General features: G+C 54.3%; 5 protein-coding genes across 5 annotated transcripts; 1 reads left to right on the top strand and 4 right to left on the bottom strand.

Annotated features, from left to right (window-relative positions):
- Nucleotides 1-182: 182 nt before the first annotated feature.
- COCSUDRAFT_83515 (hypothetical protein) lies at nt 183-8,404 on the bottom strand (the record flags this gene model as incomplete). Its single annotated transcript, XM_005646213.1, has 20 exons — nt 183-528; nt 763-907; nt 1,157-1,315; nt 1,563-1,671; nt 1,931-2,068; nt 2,237-2,365; nt 2,644-2,840; nt 3,140-3,311; nt 3,615-3,748; nt 3,947-4,117; nt 4,256-4,334; nt 4,547-4,611; nt 4,829-5,081; nt 5,320-5,486; nt 5,644-5,810; nt 5,960-6,110; nt 6,506-6,596; nt 6,837-6,857; nt 7,146-7,355; nt 8,354-8,404. 20 exons carry the CDS (start codon nt 8,402-8,404, stop codon nt 183-185), a joined length of 2,955 nt encoding a protein of 984 aa, XP_005646270.1.
- Nucleotides 8,405-8,937: 533 nt separating this feature from the next.
- Nucleotides 8,938-10,427, bottom strand: COCSUDRAFT_17513 (alpha/beta-hydrolase; the record flags this gene model as incomplete). Its single annotated transcript, XM_005646166.1, has 6 exons — nt 8,938-9,049; nt 9,221-9,383; nt 9,491-9,605; nt 9,710-9,886; nt 9,992-10,198; nt 10,272-10,427. Coding segments are annotated over 6 exons (930 nt in total), but the record flags the coding sequence as incomplete, so codon positions are not given.
- Nucleotides 10,428-10,944: 517 nt separating this feature from the next.
- On the bottom strand, nt 10,945-11,933 carry COCSUDRAFT_17576 (P-loop containing nucleoside triphosphate hydrolase protein; the record flags this gene model as incomplete). Its single annotated transcript, XM_005646165.1, has 4 exons — nt 10,945-11,183; nt 11,359-11,472; nt 11,572-11,700; nt 11,816-11,933. Coding segments are annotated over 4 exons (600 nt in total), but the record flags the coding sequence as incomplete, so codon positions are not given.
- A 2,462-nt stretch (nt 11,934-14,395) lies between these two features.
- On the top strand, nt 14,396-15,039 carry COCSUDRAFT_17327 (DUF926-domain-containing protein; the record flags this gene model as incomplete). The annotated part of the gene is made up of 3 exons (XM_005646164.1): nt 14,396-14,533; nt 14,676-14,783; nt 14,899-15,039. 3 exons carry the CDS (start codon nt 14,396-14,398, stop codon nt 15,037-15,039), a joined length of 387 nt encoding a protein of 128 aa, XP_005646221.1.
- A 1,400-nt stretch (nt 15,040-16,439) lies between these two features.
- Nucleotides 16,440-18,019, bottom strand: COCSUDRAFT_43339 (hypothetical protein; the record flags this gene model as incomplete). The annotated part of the gene is made up of 7 exons (XM_005646163.1): nt 16,440-16,580; nt 16,680-16,805; nt 16,921-17,027; nt 17,201-17,369; nt 17,493-17,588; nt 17,716-17,913; nt 18,017-18,019. 7 exons carry the CDS (start codon nt 18,017-18,019, stop codon nt 16,440-16,442), a joined length of 840 nt encoding a protein of 279 aa, XP_005646220.1.
- Nucleotides 18,020-19,518: the final 1,499 nt, after the last annotated feature.

Genomic DNA, 19,518 nt, shown 5'->3' with positions numbered 1-19,518 from the left:
CGAGGCGTCAATATGCACAAGGACGAACTGGTACAAACAAATTTGGGAGGCACGTGAAAAACGTAAATGCAAACTGTGGCGCCTCTGGCTTGTCCTTTTGAGGTCCACATTGACAGAATATCACTCAGCTCTCAGACAAATACAGTAGCGCACACACGCTCGACCCCATGCAAATTCATATCTTATGCAGCCACGTCTTCAACGCTCAGCCCCTTGCCATCCCTCTTTCCAGCTCCCCACTTCTGTGCTGCAGCGCTGCTCAGAGCCAGAGGCCTGCTGGCCAGCGGTGCCCGCCTGGTGGCAACCGGGGCCATGCGGCCAGACACGCCGTTGCTGCGGACTGTCAGCGTGTCCACTTCTGGGGTCGCTGCTGTGCTGCTGTGGGGAAAGCCTAACTCCTTAGATGGGTGCTGTGTTGCCACCGCCTCAGCATCGCTGGCCTGCTGGAGGGACTCTGCGACTGCCTGTGCCATCTCCGCGCCGGCCAGTACTGGGGAGACCCCATCCCCGTACACCACCGGCACGCACCTGCACCACCGATAAACCACGCTCAGAGCTCCATGCGTTTGTCCCGCAGCATGAGCTGGAGAAAATCCTATAACATGTTGCGTTGGGGCAACCCCAGGGTGCGGATCCCTGTGTGAGTACTGCATGTGTATTGTAGTATAAGAAATGGTGGAGAGCAGCTCTCTTATAGGATGAGACTTGGGCATGGCACATCAGGCCAAGGGCGGTGATAATAGTCTTCCACAAAGGAGCCACCTTGCGAGGCCGGCGCTGTCGGCGGCGGCAGCCAGGCGGTCGTGGAGGGAGGTGAGGCGCACGTCCCCCTGCACGTCCTGCAGCGCCGTGCGGATGGCCGCCTCCGGGCCCACCACTATCACCGTCTCCCGCGCCCTCGTCAGCGCTGCACACGCACCAATGCACACCCCCGTCACCATCAGCAAACTCTCCCCGCTGGTGATTTGCAGCCGACTCGCAGCAGAAACTCCTTGCTGCTGTTGCGCCAAGTGTCAAGCTATAGGAAGTGAAGGCAGGGGCTTCACAATTTGCCAGGCTTGCTAGATTTATTTTAATTTAAACTCCAATGTGTTCACATTCGTATCAGGAGAGAGTCTGGTGGGCAAGGATGAGGGTCCAGAGGCAGGGGCGGGACCTGTGTAGAGGAGGCGGCGGGTGAGCAGGGGGCGCTGGTTAGGGGACAGCACGACGATGACGGCCTTAGACTCGGAGCCCTGCGCTTTGTGCACGGTGGTCGCCCACGCCAGCTCCACCTCCCACAGCTCCGGCCCCACATACTCCACCCGCTTCGGCCCTGCATCACCCGACACAACTCCTTCATGAATACAACCGCCACAGTGATGCTTTCTGTTGTGCAAAGCATCATCTGTTGACAGGAGAACCTGCATGTGCGTCAAGTTTAGTTTGACCGAGCCAGGCTTGCCTTTTGTACATTCCTGCTATATGCATGCTGTGATAGGTCACCTCACCTAGAGGTCATCTGGTTACTAAAGGCCGGAGAATTACAAGAGGGAGGGGCGGGTGATGGGAGGGGCAGGCACCTGATAAGGCGGAGGGGAAGTCCACAATGACGCGGCGTGCCTTGGCATCTATCTCGCTGATGTAGCCGGGATCGCCGTTGTAGACGTCCTTGTCGTAGTTGTTCACCGCCTGCGCACCAGCACCACACCCGGTGAGGCCCCCATGCTAAGGCAGATAAATGCCTCTTTCGCCAATTCAACACAGCAAGCATTTGTTCTGGCGGTGAACAATCCTGACAGGGATGGGGCCCAAGAACGCGCCTACTATATTATGAAAATGTTGACAAGTGACAGATCTTTGGTAGTGAAGAGCATTGGGGCCAGGCACAAGATAGATGCTGCTTGGGGCAAGGAAGGAGGAAACGCGCCTGGATGACGCGGTCGCCCACGCGCAGCAGCTGGGGCCGATCGCTGGCGGCTGCCAGGCTGATCTCCGCACGGCCCGGCTGCGGCGGATTCAGCAGCGCCTGCAGCCGCGCGTTCAGGCTCTGCACACCCGCGGGGCCCCTCCGCATCGGAGACAGCACCTGCACAGCGACCATGACCACAATCCCCTCAGCCCCGCTACGAATGATACCTGCCAATTTCTTTTCAGAGAGGGCCCCTTACTGGGAGAGCAAGCAATGCGCAGATTGGCTGCTGGTATACAGTCAGGCAGGAGCTTTTGCCAGGTCAAGGGAGGCGGCTGCGCGCACCTGCATGTCGGTCTTTGCGTCGATGCCGCGGTCTGACAGGAGGCTGCCACTGACGGTGGCCACGACCTCATCCTCAATGCCCGCCGTGCTCCTGGGAACCACCCACAACGCCTCGTTCTCCCGCGCCGCCTACACATCAACAGACCGCACCCTCGTCGACTCTGCAATTTAGACAATCAGCATCTTGTAGTGCAGGCAACAATGCCGCGAAGATTGGCCTGAGCTTACATACATTAAGCTCCATGACAGACTCTGCCTGTCCCCATTTTTAGAGGAAAAATGCCAATTCAGGGCCTCTGGTATGACGCACAGTGACCGCAAACCCTGGCTGCAGAACTTGGGCATATGCTACATCCAATCACCTTGGTGTCGGGGCAGCAGCTCCTGCAATGCAACAGTGTGCGCACCTGGGAGGGGATGCGGGGGGCGACGCGGGTGAGGGGCGGCATGGCGCCGGCGTGGACTGCGTGCGCGGCCTTGACGATGGCGGAGCCCTGCGCCTGGCGGAAGACCTCGCGCAGATCCACCACCGGCACGGCGCCCGACTCTATCGCAGCCGCCAGAAACGAGCCCGCGCCCACCGGCGGCAGCTGGTCCGCGTCGCCTGCAGCACCGCGGCGCACGCACCAATTGAGTCAGTGCTGCTTAGACCATAGTTTTGCGCACTTGAATGCGAGCACGAGCACGGAAATTTGCAAGTTACTTAGGACAAACATCTCTCATGCCAGGCGGCCTTGGCAATTTCTTCTAATACTGCAGCCAATGCAGTCAGGCAGGCGTGATGCTTCCTCTAGCATATGAGACGCCACATTGAAAGCCTGCGAGAGACAAGTGTGAGTCCATTGCACACTGCCGGGCAGAACCGATGAAGGTGCATATAGAGAGGGCAGGGGAGCAGCGCACCGACAAGGACGAGCTGGACGGGTCGGTCGGTGGGCAGCGCATCAAGAAGGGCGGCCGCCAGAGACATGTCCAGCATGCTCGCCTCGTCCACCAGCACTGCCAGGCTCCCCCTCGCGCACTCCAGCGGCCGTTTTGCATTGACCGTGAAGGTGCCCTCCATGTCACCCACTCCCTGTGCGCAGCTCCCGCTCATTCACACACGATAAATCATAGATGTATGATGCTTGTTTGAATGTCTGTCGCACAGGTTCCAATGGGGTTTCACAGAACCTGTCCCGCAGCTGGGCTCCAACGTGAGACACAAGGAACAGCACTTCTCCAAGAAGACCCGAAAGGGATCACTGTGCAGACTGTGACTCCTTTGCACAGTGCTCCCATCTCTATCCTACAACCCTGAGCTCCCAGCTTCAGCACAGGCACAGTACCCTTGACAATGCCCTGGACAAGGTGAAGTGATAGAAAATGAAGTCCTGACCTCATCGTTGGAACCAGAGGCGGCGTCCTTGGCAGTGCGCTGGCCCCGCGACTTGTAGCCCAGCAGGCGGTGCAGCGTCGTGGCCTTGGATTGCTTTGAGCCGGCCTCCTCCTGCAGGCGCTGCGCTGCCCTCCCTGTGAGTGTTTACGTATCGTGTCAAACTGAAACGGGCCTGTCTTCACGCTGTGAATATCAAGCGATTAATTGCCCCACCTGGGGGTGAAGCCGGTGCCTGAGGGTCTCACTTAATTTTATTCAGTTCTGAAGGATAGCCTAAGTTTTTGCAGGAGATTGATCATTGCATGCAGTATGGGGAGGCAAAGGAGCAGCACCTGTGGGGGCGGCCAGGCGGATGTCCTTCTCCTGGCGGGCCCACAGCTGCACAATGGCCTTGGTGGCAAATGTCTTGCCGCAGCCCGGCCCGCCCGTGAGCACCACCAGAGGAGCTGTGCTTGCCTTCAGCACCGCCGCCTTCTGCCCCTCACTCAGCCCCGCCGCGTTCCCTGCGACGCCACTTTTCCAGCTTACTCGGCAGCCAGAACATCTAGCAGTCCCTACCTATATTGCACCAGCACTGCTCCTTCTTGGCAGCTGTCTAAAGAGAAGAAAGCGTGAAGAACGGCCGGGCATGAGTGAAGCACCTGAAGCGCTTTGTGTCTTCAGCCACGCATTGGACCACTTTTTGAAGAACTCCTCCCTGTTCTCAAACGTCTGCTCCTCCTGCGCAGCAATGCGCACCAGCGCAGCCGCCACCCGAACCTGCCATGCGCACCCTCATCAAATTTGCTCCCACGCCAAATTAGGCAGTCGCCAAATTAGCACCCTCGCCAAATCAGGACAAGATATGGCCACCCGGCTTCTGACTTAAAAGAAAATTCGTGCCGAATGGAACACTTCCACCCACTCACATGTCGGTGTGGGGTGGGAGGTACCTCTGCATGGTGCATGCCTGCCAGGTAGCAGCGCGAGTCAGCATGCCACGGCCAGGGCAGCGCCTCTGCAGCGGGCGCAGATTCACTCAGAGGGCCTGCAGCAGATGAGCCTGCCGTGGGGTCCACCCATGCCGCGTCTGTACATGCCACGCCAGCCGTCACACAATTTCAAAATAAACCCAGAAGCAGACTCATTTGGAAGTTCTCATCAGAATCAGCAGTAAGGAGATGCCTGTGCCAAGCAGCCAGTTTAGTGATAACAAGGCGGGCATGGGCGCGCACGTTTGGACTTGGACTTGTCCCAGCTGGCCTTCATCCTGGCAGCGGTGATCTTGCCCACGCCCTTCAGCTTCATCAGCTGCTTCTCCGCCGCCACCGCGCCGCCGTTGAGCACCCGGATGATGCGCTCCCCAAACTCGTCCACCATCTGGCGCGCCCTGCAGGGCCCCACGCCAGTCATGCGCACAGCCAGGTAGGCCTGCAGCGACTCCCTCCTGGCAGCCTCCTGGGCTGCATCCTGCCAGTTGCCGCCCTCCTGCGCACAACACATTGTTATGATTATTGGGCCAGTCCGATAGTAAGTGGGCCGTTAATTTGATTGTATTCCCTTGCTATCTGTCTGAGTGCAATTTTAGGGCACGCGGAATCCTAGCGTTCCTTATGGCTGGCATCATTGACTGCCTCTGCATGCGTCAAGTCTTTGGCAAGGACTCCTCTTTATATGGGCAGGGCTGTATATGAATGCATGCAGAACGGATGAGGTGGGGTCGCACGGGGGAGTCGGCATCCCCAAACACGTCCGAGAGGGGCGGCGTGGGAGCCTGCGCCGCGCTGATTTGGGTGAGCAGAGGGGCCTCCGGAGCTTCCACCACCAGCAAGCCCCTCTCCTGCAGCCGCTGCGCCACCCTCCGCAATGACTCCTCGTCCTCCCACCTTTTCCCTGCACACAACCACCTCACCCATCAGCCCATTCTCTCAGCACATCACCACCACAATAATACGCTCATTAGGCCAACATACAAAAGAAAAGTGCCGTGTACAGCACGTACTCTTTGAAGGTGCAATTGCAGCTGCCAGAGATGGCAAAAGCAGCGCACCTGAGCTGGCCATGAGGCGCAGGGTCTCGGAGAGCAGCACATTCCAGGGCAGGTGGGTGTGCCCCGACTTGTCCGCCGCCAGCTGCAGCGTGTGCAGGAAGGCCATCGCGCCCCTGGACAGCAGGTCCGACGGCGCCTCAACCGCACGCGCAAGATCCTCCGCCGCCCTGGAACATGGGAAGCGCGACGCCTCAGCCGCAAAAAGTATCGCCTACACCGCCGTGGCTGACAAGCAAGTTTGTTTCAATGAGCAGGGTTGACAAAGAAGAGTGATGCATGAGGACAAGTGTGGGTGATGTACAGAGGATAGCGGCACCTGAAGGAGACGCCGGGGATGGAGAACAGCGCGGAGTAGGGGTCTTTACGCAGGCAGGCTTCCGTGTGGAGACCATAGCGCTCCACCAGCGTCTGCGCCAGCTTCCCCCCAACTCCCAGCTTCTTCAGGAACGCCCGTGCATCACGCGTCCCTGCCAGGCACACATTGCCTCAGCCGCAGAAATTTCTATGACCACCGACCGGTATCTCCATAGCAGGACAGAGAAAGAAGCGGCAACTGCAGGGAGGGGAGTGGGAAGAAGTGTACCTCTGCTTTCGTCCCAGTTGTGCTTGATCATCAGGGCGAATTTGCTGCCGATCCCCTGACAGGCCGTGAGCTTGGTAGCAGCTGATGGGCTGTCCAAGACATTCAGGATGCTGGTCCCGTACTGCTTCACCATATTTCGCGCAAACACAGGTCCAACTCCTGCATTACATCTCATTTTTAGCAATCAAAATGACAGCACCTTCACCTGTTGAGCATGGCGCAAAGAATTTTCACAAAGACAGCTATCATGGGGTGTGCAATGAAATTTTAAGAAGACACAGGTCTTCTTGCCTGGGATAACGCTGGAGAGGTAGGCTGCAATGGCGTCAGGGGACTGCGGCACGACCTCCTCAAAGGCAATGGCCTTCAGCTGCGTGCCATGTTTGGCATGCACGTCCCAGTGCCCAGCAAAGCGCAGCAGCTGGCCCCTGTCCGCGTGTGGGAAAGTGCCCACCACTGTCACAATGTTGCCTGTCCGGGAGCCTGCACAACACCAGCTTTATGCCTTGACATCCAGGGAAGTGCAACATTGAAGCAATCCCTCCAGACAAGGGATACACAACACATGACATGGATGTGCTTGGAGTACAGTCTGGCACTTGAGACCTACCTCTGTGGGCAGCTGATGCGGCTGCGGGTGAAGGTTGAGCATCAGGCGGCTTGCCCGCAACTTGCACAGCGTTGACTTTCAGCACGGTGTAGCCGTCGGGAGACTTGAACGTCACTCGATGCACAGTGCCCTCCACCATGCCAGTGGCCGCAGCCAAGGCTCCCTCCAACTGCCGCACCTGCATTGTAAATACGACTCTGTCAGAGGTACGAACGACTACCTCTGAGGCACACTTGAATACCCAAAAGAAGTCGAATTGACGGCCTCGACACCATTGGCCTTCAAGATGGGACTCTAGCATCAGCTCACCTGGTCTGAGTGGGTTCCAGATGCAGGCTCAGCTGCTGGCTTTGCTTCCCCATTCAAAAGCATGCCGCCAGCGTCCGGGCCTGACTGCCATCTGGCTGGCTGCTGCTCTGCAGGGCTCTGCAGGGCATGTGCTGACGCAGTGTCAGTGCGAACAGCCACAGCAGAGGTGGTGCTGCTGCGCCCAGGGCCCTGCGATGTCCGCGGCTGGATCTGCAAGTGGGGCGGGCACGCTGCATCCTTGCCAAACGCCCCTGCTATGCACTTGGTGAGGCGGTCACGCTCGCCCACTGCATGGCTGTGCCTTCTGATCCCATGCCACGCCACATATCTGTCAATGCTGTGCCTGCCGGTAAACCTTACAGCAGTGCTACACAGGTGAGGTCTCGCTGCCATCTGGGAGACCCTCCTCACAAAGCTGCCATCAGCTGCCGCTGGGCCAAGCCTGCTGTGTGGATGCAGCAGCAGACTGCTGGGAATGTGCCTGCAGGCAGCTGCTGTATGGCCTGTCTGGCGCAGCAGGTTTGTGCAAGCCTTGCCCTGCGCCGCTTGACTCTGGTATGTCCAGCTCGTACTGAAAGGCATCATGACCTTGTCAGCCCTCCAATGCTCATTCGACGATGGTGACCGAGCACCGCAGCTGCTGATGCTGTTTGAGTCTGCTCTGACGTTGCTGTCCTGGAAAAATTTGGCTCCTTTGCTAAGGTGTTGCTGAAGGACTCTCCGTGCAGACATGCATTCACGCGGCTACCATCAGCGTCCCCAAGGCTGCTGATGCATGGCCGTTGCAGGTACAACTAGAATTTACACTTCTACGTTCTTAAAACTGGTCTTCTGTCAGGTGACGATCAGATCTGCGTTAAGCCAGCAGCCAATCCTTCTCGTGCAAAAAGCCATAAATTTGGCAAGTGTATCGAAATGGTTAGATCGCCTGAATGAGGACGTTCGCAAGCAAATTCGCAAAATTGTCTGCAGCCGTCCTGGTTTGTGTCAACGAAGCGATGTGTGTAACAGTAGCAGGATACTATGCCAGTTTCGCTGCTCAGCCTTCGATGAGTTTGAATTATATCTACGAGACTGTTCCTCAAATAAAGCTTGAGATCGATTGCGTCGCGAAACCCTTTCTGCATGGTTCTATGAGCACGTGGTTGCACCTGCACATGCATGGCAAAGTGGACATTCCAGGATCGTTTCTGTTGGGGTGCGCTTACCTTCAGAATCATGTCCCTGGTGATCATGATCAGGGACACAACCTTGGCCATTGTTCTTTTAATTAGCTGCCACGGTGGCAGTGCCAGACCGAGACCGCCTGTGACAGTCACTGTGACACGGTAGTACCGTACTACCGGTGACCGCTTTACCGGTGTACTATAGTATTATTATTATTACACGCTTTCCTGCCAAGAGGCAAGGTGCTATAGTATATGTAGTACGTATTGTCTATATGCAAAGCAGTCAAGTGTGGTAGCAGTAGTTTTCCACAACAGGCTTTGTGCTATGCATCAGCCATCATTTTTATCAGATAAGGAGCAGGTGACTTTGATACTTTACCCGGTAAGAGCAGATATTAAGTGGAATTCCCTGCAAATACTCCTCGTAAAATTGCTTGGTACCAGTACCCGCAAACACAGTGCAGTACTACAGAAATTGTGTGTACATGTACAACGCCAGCCACGGCAGGCTTTAGCAAGCCTCTAGCAGGACTTCAGAATCAAATTGAGTTGATGCTCCATTATACCTCAGATTTTGAAGCTCTAAAGTGTTGTAATGATGGCAATGCAGCCCAGCCAAACTTTCACAAAGCTGGCACTGAACTTACTTGTGACACAAACTCCGTGAGACACCTTGCCATTTCATCAGATTTCTCCAAGTGTATACAGTGTCCACAATTCTCAAGTATAGTCAACCTGCAGCAAGAAAATCTACACATCAGAATCTGTTCTGCTCGGATGATGCATCAAGACCACATGAAATCCTCTAGAGTGGCAATGTTGTGTCCATGACAATACTGGTCACCTGCACTAGCCCATACTTCGGGCTGCGATGAAATGCATTCAAGAGAAGCACAAGGGCATTACCTGGAGTGAGGCAGGTCTTCAGCAATCTTGTCTGCGTTTTTGCAATCCACAATTTCATCGTTGCGACCCCACAGAACAAGAACTTCCTGTTTGAGTTCAGGTATTCTTTTGCTCACAGCATAGCCCCCGCTCTTCATGAAGGCAATGTTGCTGTTGGTCCAACCTGGAAAGCAATTCAGAGTTTTATGCACAGATCCATTTCTATCACAGCATGTCTGATGCAAAAGCATGTTTGCAGACATTGTGCAAACACTGATGGGCAACAATTACCTGGCAGGAAAGTGTGCAGCCGGCCGATGCGCAGAGCATCCTCAGTTGCTAGCCTCTCCTTGTCAAAGTATGCCATCTGATTTGCCATATTTCGGAGTGGAACACTCTTAAGAACCTGTCAGAGACATATTCTCAGGATTATTTAGTTTGTGAAACTACTAACCATGGTGCATATGACAAGCTGCTGTATCTCCTTGACATGTGAGGCATTGGCGGCACCTGAACACCGAGGTATGACAGCACACGCGGCATGGATGACATGGGTCCAATCCCATCCACATAGACTTGTGGAGATGACAGCACAAGACCGGCGACTGCCTCTGGATGCTGCAGCGCAAACTCCACTGCAATGGCCGCTCCCAAACTCACCCCGCATAAAACCATCGGCCGCTTCACCTGCAGAGGAAATACTTGTTCGCCTCAGTCCCGCTCCTTGGTTGGCATATCCTTTTGCCTCATAGAACTCTTCTCTTCTCTCCTATGTCCCACAGTCTATCTCACCTTTGTCTGCCAGAACGCATACAAATGGTCTGTTTTCTGCTGCGGACCGAGAGGGAGGTTTGGGTTCTCGTGGAATTTGCCGCATGAGAACCCCCAGCCCACAAGGTCCACAGCATAAGCACTGGCTCCGGCTTCCCTCAGCAGAGGCACTAGTCGCCGGAACTCCAGCAGGCTGCTATCAAAGCCGTGGAGGAGAACAATTGGTGTCTGATCCCCTGGATGACAGCTTCTTGCTCAGGGAACTCTGACTGTGTATCTTTAGCAGCTCATTACTTGGTACATAAAAGAGGAAGTCACCTGAACCTTCCTCAACAAAAGCTGTGTCTACAGGTCCCAGGGACGGAACGTCCAGCCGGCATCTCTCTATCGAGCCGATCATGCTCAAGGCTGCCTCCTCCTGGATCTCACTGACTTGCTCTGGGACGAATTGCGGATATAATGCATCGCCTACCGTTGCAGCAACAGCCTGAACATCCACCTCATAGTGAGCTTCTTGCAAATCCAAAATCCCTTAAACGGGTGACCGCATCCAGAGATCTCACCTTGTAGGATCTGATATTTCTTCTGCTTAGATGCAAGCGAATAGGTGTGGAAGTGCGATTAGAAAGCCATAAATGTCTAGGTGGACAGCATCGCTCGGTCACCAGAACGGTGTTGGGTACGGCATTACAAATAGCTCGCTCGATCATGGAAATTATTAAAACTTAGAAGTAAGTGACTGTGTTTTTATTCATGAATTTGCACGAACGGAACAATCCAAACGAGATGTCTGGCTGCCGAATGTGGCCCACGTTTGGCCCACAAAGCGGGCAGGAACCTGCCCAGAGTCACCCTCCACCCAGAAGGCAACAGCAACTGTAATCTCTCTGACTGCCCAATCCATACTCTCTTTCTTTCAATTCTCTTAGCTCGCCTATCCCCTTTTGAGAGGATACATGCCGCTGCAACTTCCATCATGGGTGTAAGCCTCGGTGCGGCAGGCCTGGAACCACCAGATCTGCCAAGGATTTGGTCTCTGCGATCTGAAGAGCATTTGGCAGGTCATTTGTGGCTACACGATTCCTGGCTACCTCCAAAGCAAGTCCATTACCAGTCTGCCTCCTTAGCACCCTCTGCATGGCAACCTCAACTGCACAGTCCACAAACCAAGTCTCGTCCACCAAGTCGCGGATATCCCTCCACGGCGCCGTATCTGAGGACAGAATCAGCAAGACCTGTCAATGCAGCGTCTTCACATATGGTCAGTTCGTCAGCTGGCCAACCTCACTCGCATGTTATTATGTTCCTCGTTAAAAACCAGAACTTAGCACCATCATGGCATAATATAATGTATTGCATGAAGCCAGGCTGAGACATATGGTACGCACCCAAGAGCACATAGTTTCCTTCAATCAACACAATCCTGTGCTCCTTGCATACTTCGATATCCCTCTCAACAGGGTCCCCTACAGCATGATCAAAAGACGGGTACTGACCACACCCTGCAAACAAACACAATTTCTGACTTGATCACTCAGAGACATTGAAATCCCTTGGCAGATCACACTGTTTGTTGCCGATGCTACTGTTCAGGCCCCAACCTGCATGCCTGATTTCTCGGATGGCTTCAACAAACTCGTGTGCATCAAAAGTCCAGTCGGCACCCCTTCTCATGTGAGCCTCTTCTGGGTTTGGCAGATCGTCCAACTGCTTGCGTGTCAAATGGAAGCCTGCGTCACAACAGTATGCAGGATTTAGAATTCCTGTGCCAAATCGAGATGGCCTCTGTGGGGGGTAGCTTTGACAACTCGTTAGGCTGAGGTCAATCACAAAGGGAGTGCGCACCGTCCATGGGGACATGAATAGCCCAATCTCGCTCTGAAGAATTCTGTCTTCGCCGGATAGTATTGATACATTGACTGACAGCCTTGGCTGTCGTGGATTTGCCGCTGCCTGGAACGCCTACATGCAGAGCTGGTCATTGCATGAAGACAGGCTGCCCGCGATTGGAAGTTTGACATCTTCAAGGATGGGTCATGTAGAGATGCTTGCCTGCTATTGCTACGATGTACCTGCAGTCAAGTTCTATCAATTAAATTGGGTATTGAAGGCTGGGTGTGCCTGAAGCAGCACAAAGACTGTGCACCGAAGTCAAAGGAAAGGGGGCTCAGTACTTTGATGGGGGTTGAAAGTCAGCAGTAAGAGCAGTCAGTCGCTCTGCGAGCGCCATGTAGACCTCCTCTATGTAGACCTCCTCTCCAAGGTTGTCCAAACTCTGTCTCAGGGTGTCCTGTTCTTCTACCACCTACTGTCAGCTTGTGAACAATCCATCTGCCGTGACAACCAACCTTGCATGAACCGATCCTCTGCAGAGCATACTTTCAGTCAAAAAAGGGTTGGTGCCTACCTGCCCTGATCTGGACAGACAATATTGCCTTTGACCCAAGCGCAGCCCATGCCTGAAGCGTAATCCTCTAACATGACTAAAATTGCTTTTAGTACACTTGCAATTGCCAGTGCTGTGGCAGCACCTAGGGCTTATGAGAAAACGTCCCTGTACATGCTGTGTGTTTGCCATCAAGCAGGGAATATGAGACTAGTCAGGTTGCTATTGCCGAGGGATCACAGCAGATTATCTCTTCGTATCCATGGTGCCAGCTCTATACCTTGATCGACGATTTCGTCAAGCAAATGTGCCATTGCCATCTGCAAATGCAAAGTGGGGGGACCAGCTGCAGCTGACCAGCTGGCAATCGGGAGAACCCTGCAATAGTTCAGCCCATTCCTACTTCCTTCAGAACTGGCATTTTTAATTTTTGAAGACCTCCTGCAAATCTCGTACAAGTGCATTCTCGTCTTCTTCAGCGTCGAACATTTTTCTCAGTGGGAACGTATCAAGATCCTCTCCCATCACAAAAGGCTCAAGTTGGGCAAATCATGCCAGGTAGATATCGCGATTCCAGCCGATCACCAACTCGGAGATCTCGTCGAGATTCCCGCTCACCTTCCACCAGAAATGGAAGGTGCTAAATCGTCCTCCTGCTTGTTTAGCTCCTTGAGTTGTGCTTTTCTTCAGGCTTCAGCACAAGGCTCACTACTGAAAACACAATGCTTTCACTGCGCACTTGCTGCTGTTGACACCACTGTGATCCATGGTTCAATTCCTGAGCAGCAAGTCCTGGACCCAAGGACACCACTTTCTGTATCCCTTGAGAAAGTAGAGATCAAAATACAGGCCTGTGATGAGGACAGAGCAACACCCATCTGTCTTTGCTGCTCAGGCGCCTGACACCGTCGCCACCTGCCCGCAGAGCCAGCCCTGATTACCGTGCTTACAGGAGAGACGATGAGCAAGGCCACAGAAGCCGAGGAGGCGGTCAGGGCAGCCGAGACAATGGGAGAGGTCATGGCCAGAACCGGTGAGCATCACACGGCTGCCTGGCAAAGTGTTTGCGGACTGGCAGCCTGAATTCTTTTGGGTACTGAGGACAAAGCTGTAAAGAGGAGATCTTGATCTGAAGTGGCAGGGTGTGATTGGCACAGGAGAGGAGATGATGGCGACGTGAGTGAGGATGACGTCAGAGAGCAGGCTGGCGGCAACTATCAAGAATTGTGAGTCTGCTCCTTCGCCCTGCTGACTCATCAATGCGTCATGTGATATGAGCGGTGAAGTGCCTGCAACTTGAGTCCAACTAATAGCGAAGTGTGGCCACAGCCGGCGACTGAAGAGGATCAAGCTCGCGGAGCGCAATGCCAGGTCAATCTGGGAGAATACACCGACGCCCCCGCCTGAGGAGAGGATTGAAAACGGACCTGTCAACGGCGGCCTTGAGAATGGTTCAAGGTAGGCCTCTGCAATGTGTCATTTGGAGGTTGCCAAAGAGATTAAACCTCATAGTTTGGCAATTTCTGCGCATCAGCTGAGAGGCAGGCGTGCGGTGGTTCTGCAGCCCTGCGGCGGACGATGCATCAAAGAAACGAAGCAGGAGGATGAGCGAGGATCCTGAGGAGCCCGCCGAGGCAGCGAAGGAATTGAGCGCAGACTTGCCAAAGGACGGTGCAGATGCTGCAGCTGCTCCCTCAGATGCGGCCAAGGAGGACGGAGTAGATGATGCTGTACATGCGGCCGCCGCAGACCTGTTCAGGGAATGGCTGGCGCAGCACAAGGCCCAGGTGGCCCTTGAGGAAGAGGTGAGGCACCTCTAGGCCTTGGCCTAAACGCCACCTTGCTGCCGACGCCTTGGCAGTTCCTTGAACAGTTACACCTCTCTTGGTGACTTGCTACAGGAGATAGGGCTCCTGTGGAATGCAAGGTCAAGCTGCCTGTGGGAATGGAATCAGGGGTGGCAATATGATCACTGGGGAGGCAAATGACTCGTGCATGCATGTGAGCAGGAACGGAAGAAGGCTGCGGAGGAGGATGTGATGGTGGGGCCAGTGCTGCCTGGTGGCGAGGGCGCGCATGCGGTGCCCGGCAGCTACGGCGGTGCGCTGCGGCCGGGCGAGGGAGAAGCCATGGCTGCCTATGTGCAGAGCGGCAAACGTATCCCTCGCCGTGGAGAGGTGGGTAGTTCCACTGCATCATACGCTCATGCGCATCCTGTGTGCACGGAGCCGATTCTTGGACTCCTACACGTTTGACAGTATTGCTGGAGCATGTACCTTGTGGTGTGCAGTGGTGATTTATGTTGGGATGATTGCGTAGGTTGGCTTGACGGCGGATCAAATCTCCAACTTTGAGGATCTCGGCTATGTCATGAGTGGATCGCGGCACTCCAGGATGAACGCTATTCGCATTCGCAAGGAGAACCAGGTGCATGGTCCTCAAGAGAATGAGTATGTGCATGCTAATCTTTTGTGAGTTCTGCGGTTCAATATCATTGCCCATCTCTGTTTGTATTGACTGTCTCTGTGCAATGGCAATACAGGTGTACACAGCAGAGGAGAAGGCAGCATTGGCAATGTACAATTTCGAGGAAAACAAGAAGAAGGAGCAGAAGATCTTGGCGGACATGCAGGAGCTTGTACAAAGGACCCTCGGAGATGACGAGGAGCCGGATGCTGAATAGGTTCATTGCTTCTTTTTAAAAATTTGGCGCAGTTACAGGTGTCTGTACTGTCTTTTGCTGTAATTCTTATCAAATTGGCTTCCTTGTCCTCAGTACCTCACCTCCAGAAGTATCTAGATCACAGTGGTCACAATGAATGGAATTTGATAGATGCAAGCACTTTGCAAAGCGATAGGCTCTCTAAGCATGACCCCTCTCTGGTAGAAACTGCTCTGGTCTGTTAAGCTTCTCATCCTTCCTGTCTCTGTCACAGAGTCTGTGCCTTGGTCCCCAAGGTTTGCATAGTGCCTGGTATTCCCTTCATGTCCTTGACAACTTGGGCCCCAACGGTGTCTTCTTCTTGAGGAAGGCGTAAGACAGCGGCAGCACCTGGCAGTTGATCAATCTCTCAGTTCTCCAAGGCAATTTGATTCCTGCAATTGCTAGCATCAGTCTCAGATTCTCTGAGCAAGGTGGGCAAGTTGAGAGGTCAGACATCTGCTTACCACGCCAAACAGGAAGACAAGGAGCCCTAACAAATAACGAGCGACACCTGCAAATTCGGTGTGTCAAAAATGTTTACTGCAAAAAATGTGCCATTATGTCCCGGACTTCAAAAGGATGGGAACTAAGGCACCACAATCGAGGTGAAGCAGACCTGGTGACTCCACCGAAAGCAACTGGCGCATTAAAACATCCATCTTATTTTCTCAATGCAACATAAGCGCCCCAAATATGTCAGCAATTCTGCTATTCCAATACCCCTGTTCTGTTTCAGATCATCATCAGCAACCTGGAAAGAAGTCTCGTTGAGTGGATGAGTGAAGCGTCGTAAGCATTCGATGTTCAGATGCTTCGGTGATCTTGCTTAATATTTCCTATCACCTTGCAAATGGCACTGGAGAAGAAGTATATGACTCATGTCTATGCACATGCCTGCCTTGCTGGAGCACATGCACAGATTTAAATTTAAATATGAACACCAGCAATCTTCTTTCTAAATGTCCTTGGAACGGTCATAGTCACTATGACACAGTGGGACTGTCTACGGCAGTTACTGCCCAGACAGGGCCCTGGGGCTTGCCATATTATTAAAATCAGTACCCGCTTTGAGGCCCCGTTAGGAGTCGAACACACCGTCACGATCATCACGATGGCAACTCTCCCACACTGGCAATCTCTGAGCCCAGTCTGATTCAACGTGATTCAATTCAAGCAAAACCTTCATAAAAAAGCTGAATCAATTTTCTCCAGTGTTGAGAAAGCGTAAACTGGCACAGCGCATGCACAGATCTGGATATGCAAAGGCCACATGGCTTGGTACGTAACCATTGTCTTCTCCAATTCCCTCAAACCGCAACAGAAATTTCACATGACCTCCGTACGCTGACGAGGTCTGCAAAGGGGTGACCTGGGTTGCATTATGTGGACTCAGTCGACTGAGACGTCTTTTCGAGCGCTTCATGCAGCTGAGGCAGGACCAGGGCCGGATCAAAGCCCAGCATCTCTGCCACCCGATCTGCCGTGCTGGGCTCCATTCTCCCGTACGTCATGAAGATGGCCTGCACAGCACGAGTGACCATGCAATTACTGTTTCACTACACATTTTATAAAATTGGGCTCAGTAGCAGGCTGGCGAGGAGGAGAATGTGAGGCGTCACCTCTCTCTCCTGCAACGTTGCGCGCTGGGAGATGCTGGCGGCGACCATGTCTGCCTGGGGGCTGCGCGGCGGCAGCGGCAGGGACTCCAGCAGACCAGCTATCCGCAGCAGCTGGTAGAGCGCCTCCTGGACCCCACACGCCTGCTGACTGGCCTGCCGACAGGTACTCATAGGGGCACATAGCAGACGGTGCAGCCCTGATGTCATGGGCAGAAATAGGGGCACGGGCTTATGCGCACACCTGTGAGTCATTTTCTCGATATGCTGCACAAGCGTCTATCAGCGCTCCACGGGCTTTTGCTGCAATGACGGCCAACGCAATGTTGGCAGCCTTCTCCTCGGGAACCTCTGCATCGCACACAGCCCATCACAAAATGCACAGGAGACTGCGGGAGCTAGACGTTACAGCTGGGCAAATCCGTCTTTTCGTGTGTCAGCGTGCCACACGATCCACAAAACTCCTTGTCGATAAAGCAGCGCATAGCATGCAAAAATCATGCGACATGCGGTCCAGGGCTGACCGAGGTCTCGCGCAAGGCCGGTGACGAAGGTGGAGGGCGCCATGCCGCCCAGCTGTGCGCCGGACTGCTGCATGGCTGCATCCACGGCCGCCTCCGCACCGGCGCGCAGCATCGCATCGCGCCCGCTTGCCGTGCGTGGCCGCACCGTTACACCGGCCTCACCGCACACCTGCAGCACAAGCATGCATGAGAGCCAGCATGGCACAGCCTTTCTGTGTCCTTGGATGGGAGACATGCAGGGTTGATGTGAGCCCAAAAACTGTACACTTGAAGATTGAGGGTGGTGTTACACCTGCCGCAAAGCGATCAGGGAGGCTATGGGATAGTCGTAGCCGGCCAGCTTTGCATCCTCCACTTCCTTCAAGATCGCCCTTGCATTCTTTTCCGCCTGCACGCACAGCAGTACTGAGCCATGGCTGTTGCAGATTGCACGATCCCCATAATGCTCATCTGCCGGGGCTTTGCAATGGTGCAACACAGGTGGTGCTGGGTGTGTTGGAGGACCAGATGTGTACCTCCTGCTTGTAGTACAGGGAGACATGGAGGGCGGGTGAGGGATTCCACCACTCTGGCATCTCATCCCCGTTGGCAGCCTGCTCTGATGGCAGCGCGGCCACCTGGGCGCTGGCAGACCCCCTGAGCAGATCCACGTCCTCTGCAGTCCCGACTGAGTCGCGCTGCGGTACTGCGCTGGGCGCATCAGGCATAAAGATCTGCCAGTGGCACAACCAGTGTTGCTGACCGATACACAGCAACATAAACACAGGGCCTGCCTGCAGAAATCACAGAAACAGGAAAACGGGAAATGCTACTCACCATTTTGCCGCCCAGAGAACGATCGCGGATCCATCTGCCTCCCTGTTTCGAGCGCACGAGGCTGCTGAAAAAATTGGGTAGCCGGCCCACAAGCCACAGCAGCGCCAATCCTGCAGCAAGAAGTGCTCCCCACCCCAATCCTGCAAAAATTTAGCATGCCGTAAGCTGCACATCTTGCTACGCTGCGCCGGCTACATGCAGCAAGATTCACAACAGACCCTGGGATGCTGTCCTTGAGCCGCACGTTTCATGAAGGTCACCCTTTTGCTTGAACAAAAGAATGGGGGAGTCCCAAGAACATGCCTGACTGCATGAGATGAACGTAGCCAGGGGTGGGAGCTGGCCGTGGGCCGGCACTCAGCCCCATGGAAAACTCCCGCTGCGGCTTGCCATGGAATGCCTTTGTCACAGACTTTTGAAAGGTGCTCGCTGCATGCCTCGCCTCTCCCAATACATTGGACACCTGCAGGGAGTACGGACAGCTTCAAGCCGCAACGCCTTGTGCTGATAGGGGCATTGCAATGACCTTTGTACCAGGTGTGCGTCCCAAGTTGAGACAACCTTGACCAGAGTCACCCACCGTTGCTTCAGCAGTGTCCACGCTTTCCTGGAGAGCCTTCTTTTTGCTCTGCAACCATGCTAGATGCGTCAAGTAAAGTTGCTAGGAGACGGGCATGCCTGCACATGCAAGAGGATTCTGGACCTCAAGCAACTGCAGCTACCATTACCTTGGACACTTGCTTGCCGTCCAGGACCCTTTGCCTTGCGTCGTCGATGCGCCTGAAATGTCGGCGTGGCAGCCACTCTCTGTCAGCAGCTTCACATGGAGCTGCAAAGAGCCAGGCCGAGCTGGCCACAGCACTGCAGGCCAGCAGTGTTCTGGCAGAGGATGTTACAAGGTTGACGAGCTGTGTTGAGGGACGTTGTGGGCTGGATGGTGGCGCTACCGCATCTCTGGAAGGCTGAGCCGTGCAACAAATTCGCTGTTTCCTTGAAAACTTCCTAGTGCCAGGGAGTCTGCAGTGGGCTTCAACAGGGGCTGTTGTGCCAGTGTACATCATTGGCTTCACAAGCAGCATTGTATGAGCTATCCCACTGTTATTTTGTCATATCTGCCATGTGCGCCGACCCCTAAAGCCGTGTCATGAATGAAGAAACTGTTGCATCCCTACTCATGCCCTCACAAGTTCCTTGAAGTGTGGATGACGGATTCGATTCAAGTCTCCAACAGAGCTCCTCGATATTAAGGAATCTGCAAGGGAGACGCGTTTTTGTTAAACGTGTATTCTCTCGTCGCAGGAGAAACGAGCCAACAGGGGACTCTAATAAACTAAGTTAGTGTAGCCCGAAACGGACGGGGTTAGATCTAGGGCCCCCGAGGGTAACGGATCAGGCCAGGGGTCGAGATGTATCGAGAGCCCAACCTGGCAGGTCGGAGCTGACTCAGCTAGGAGACAAACGGAGGGACTCTTTCATTGTTCGAGTACCATGCAGGTTGTGAT

This window comes from Coccomyxa subellipsoidea (assembly GCF_000258705.1).
Source record: "Coccomyxa subellipsoidea C-169, whole genome shotgun sequence".
NCBI lineage: Eukaryota > Viridiplantae > Chlorophyta > Trebouxiophyceae > Coccomyxaceae > Coccomyxa > Coccomyxa subellipsoidea.
Note: the sequence above shows the minus strand (reverse complement) of the source record. Positions and strands in the feature narration are given on the sequence as shown.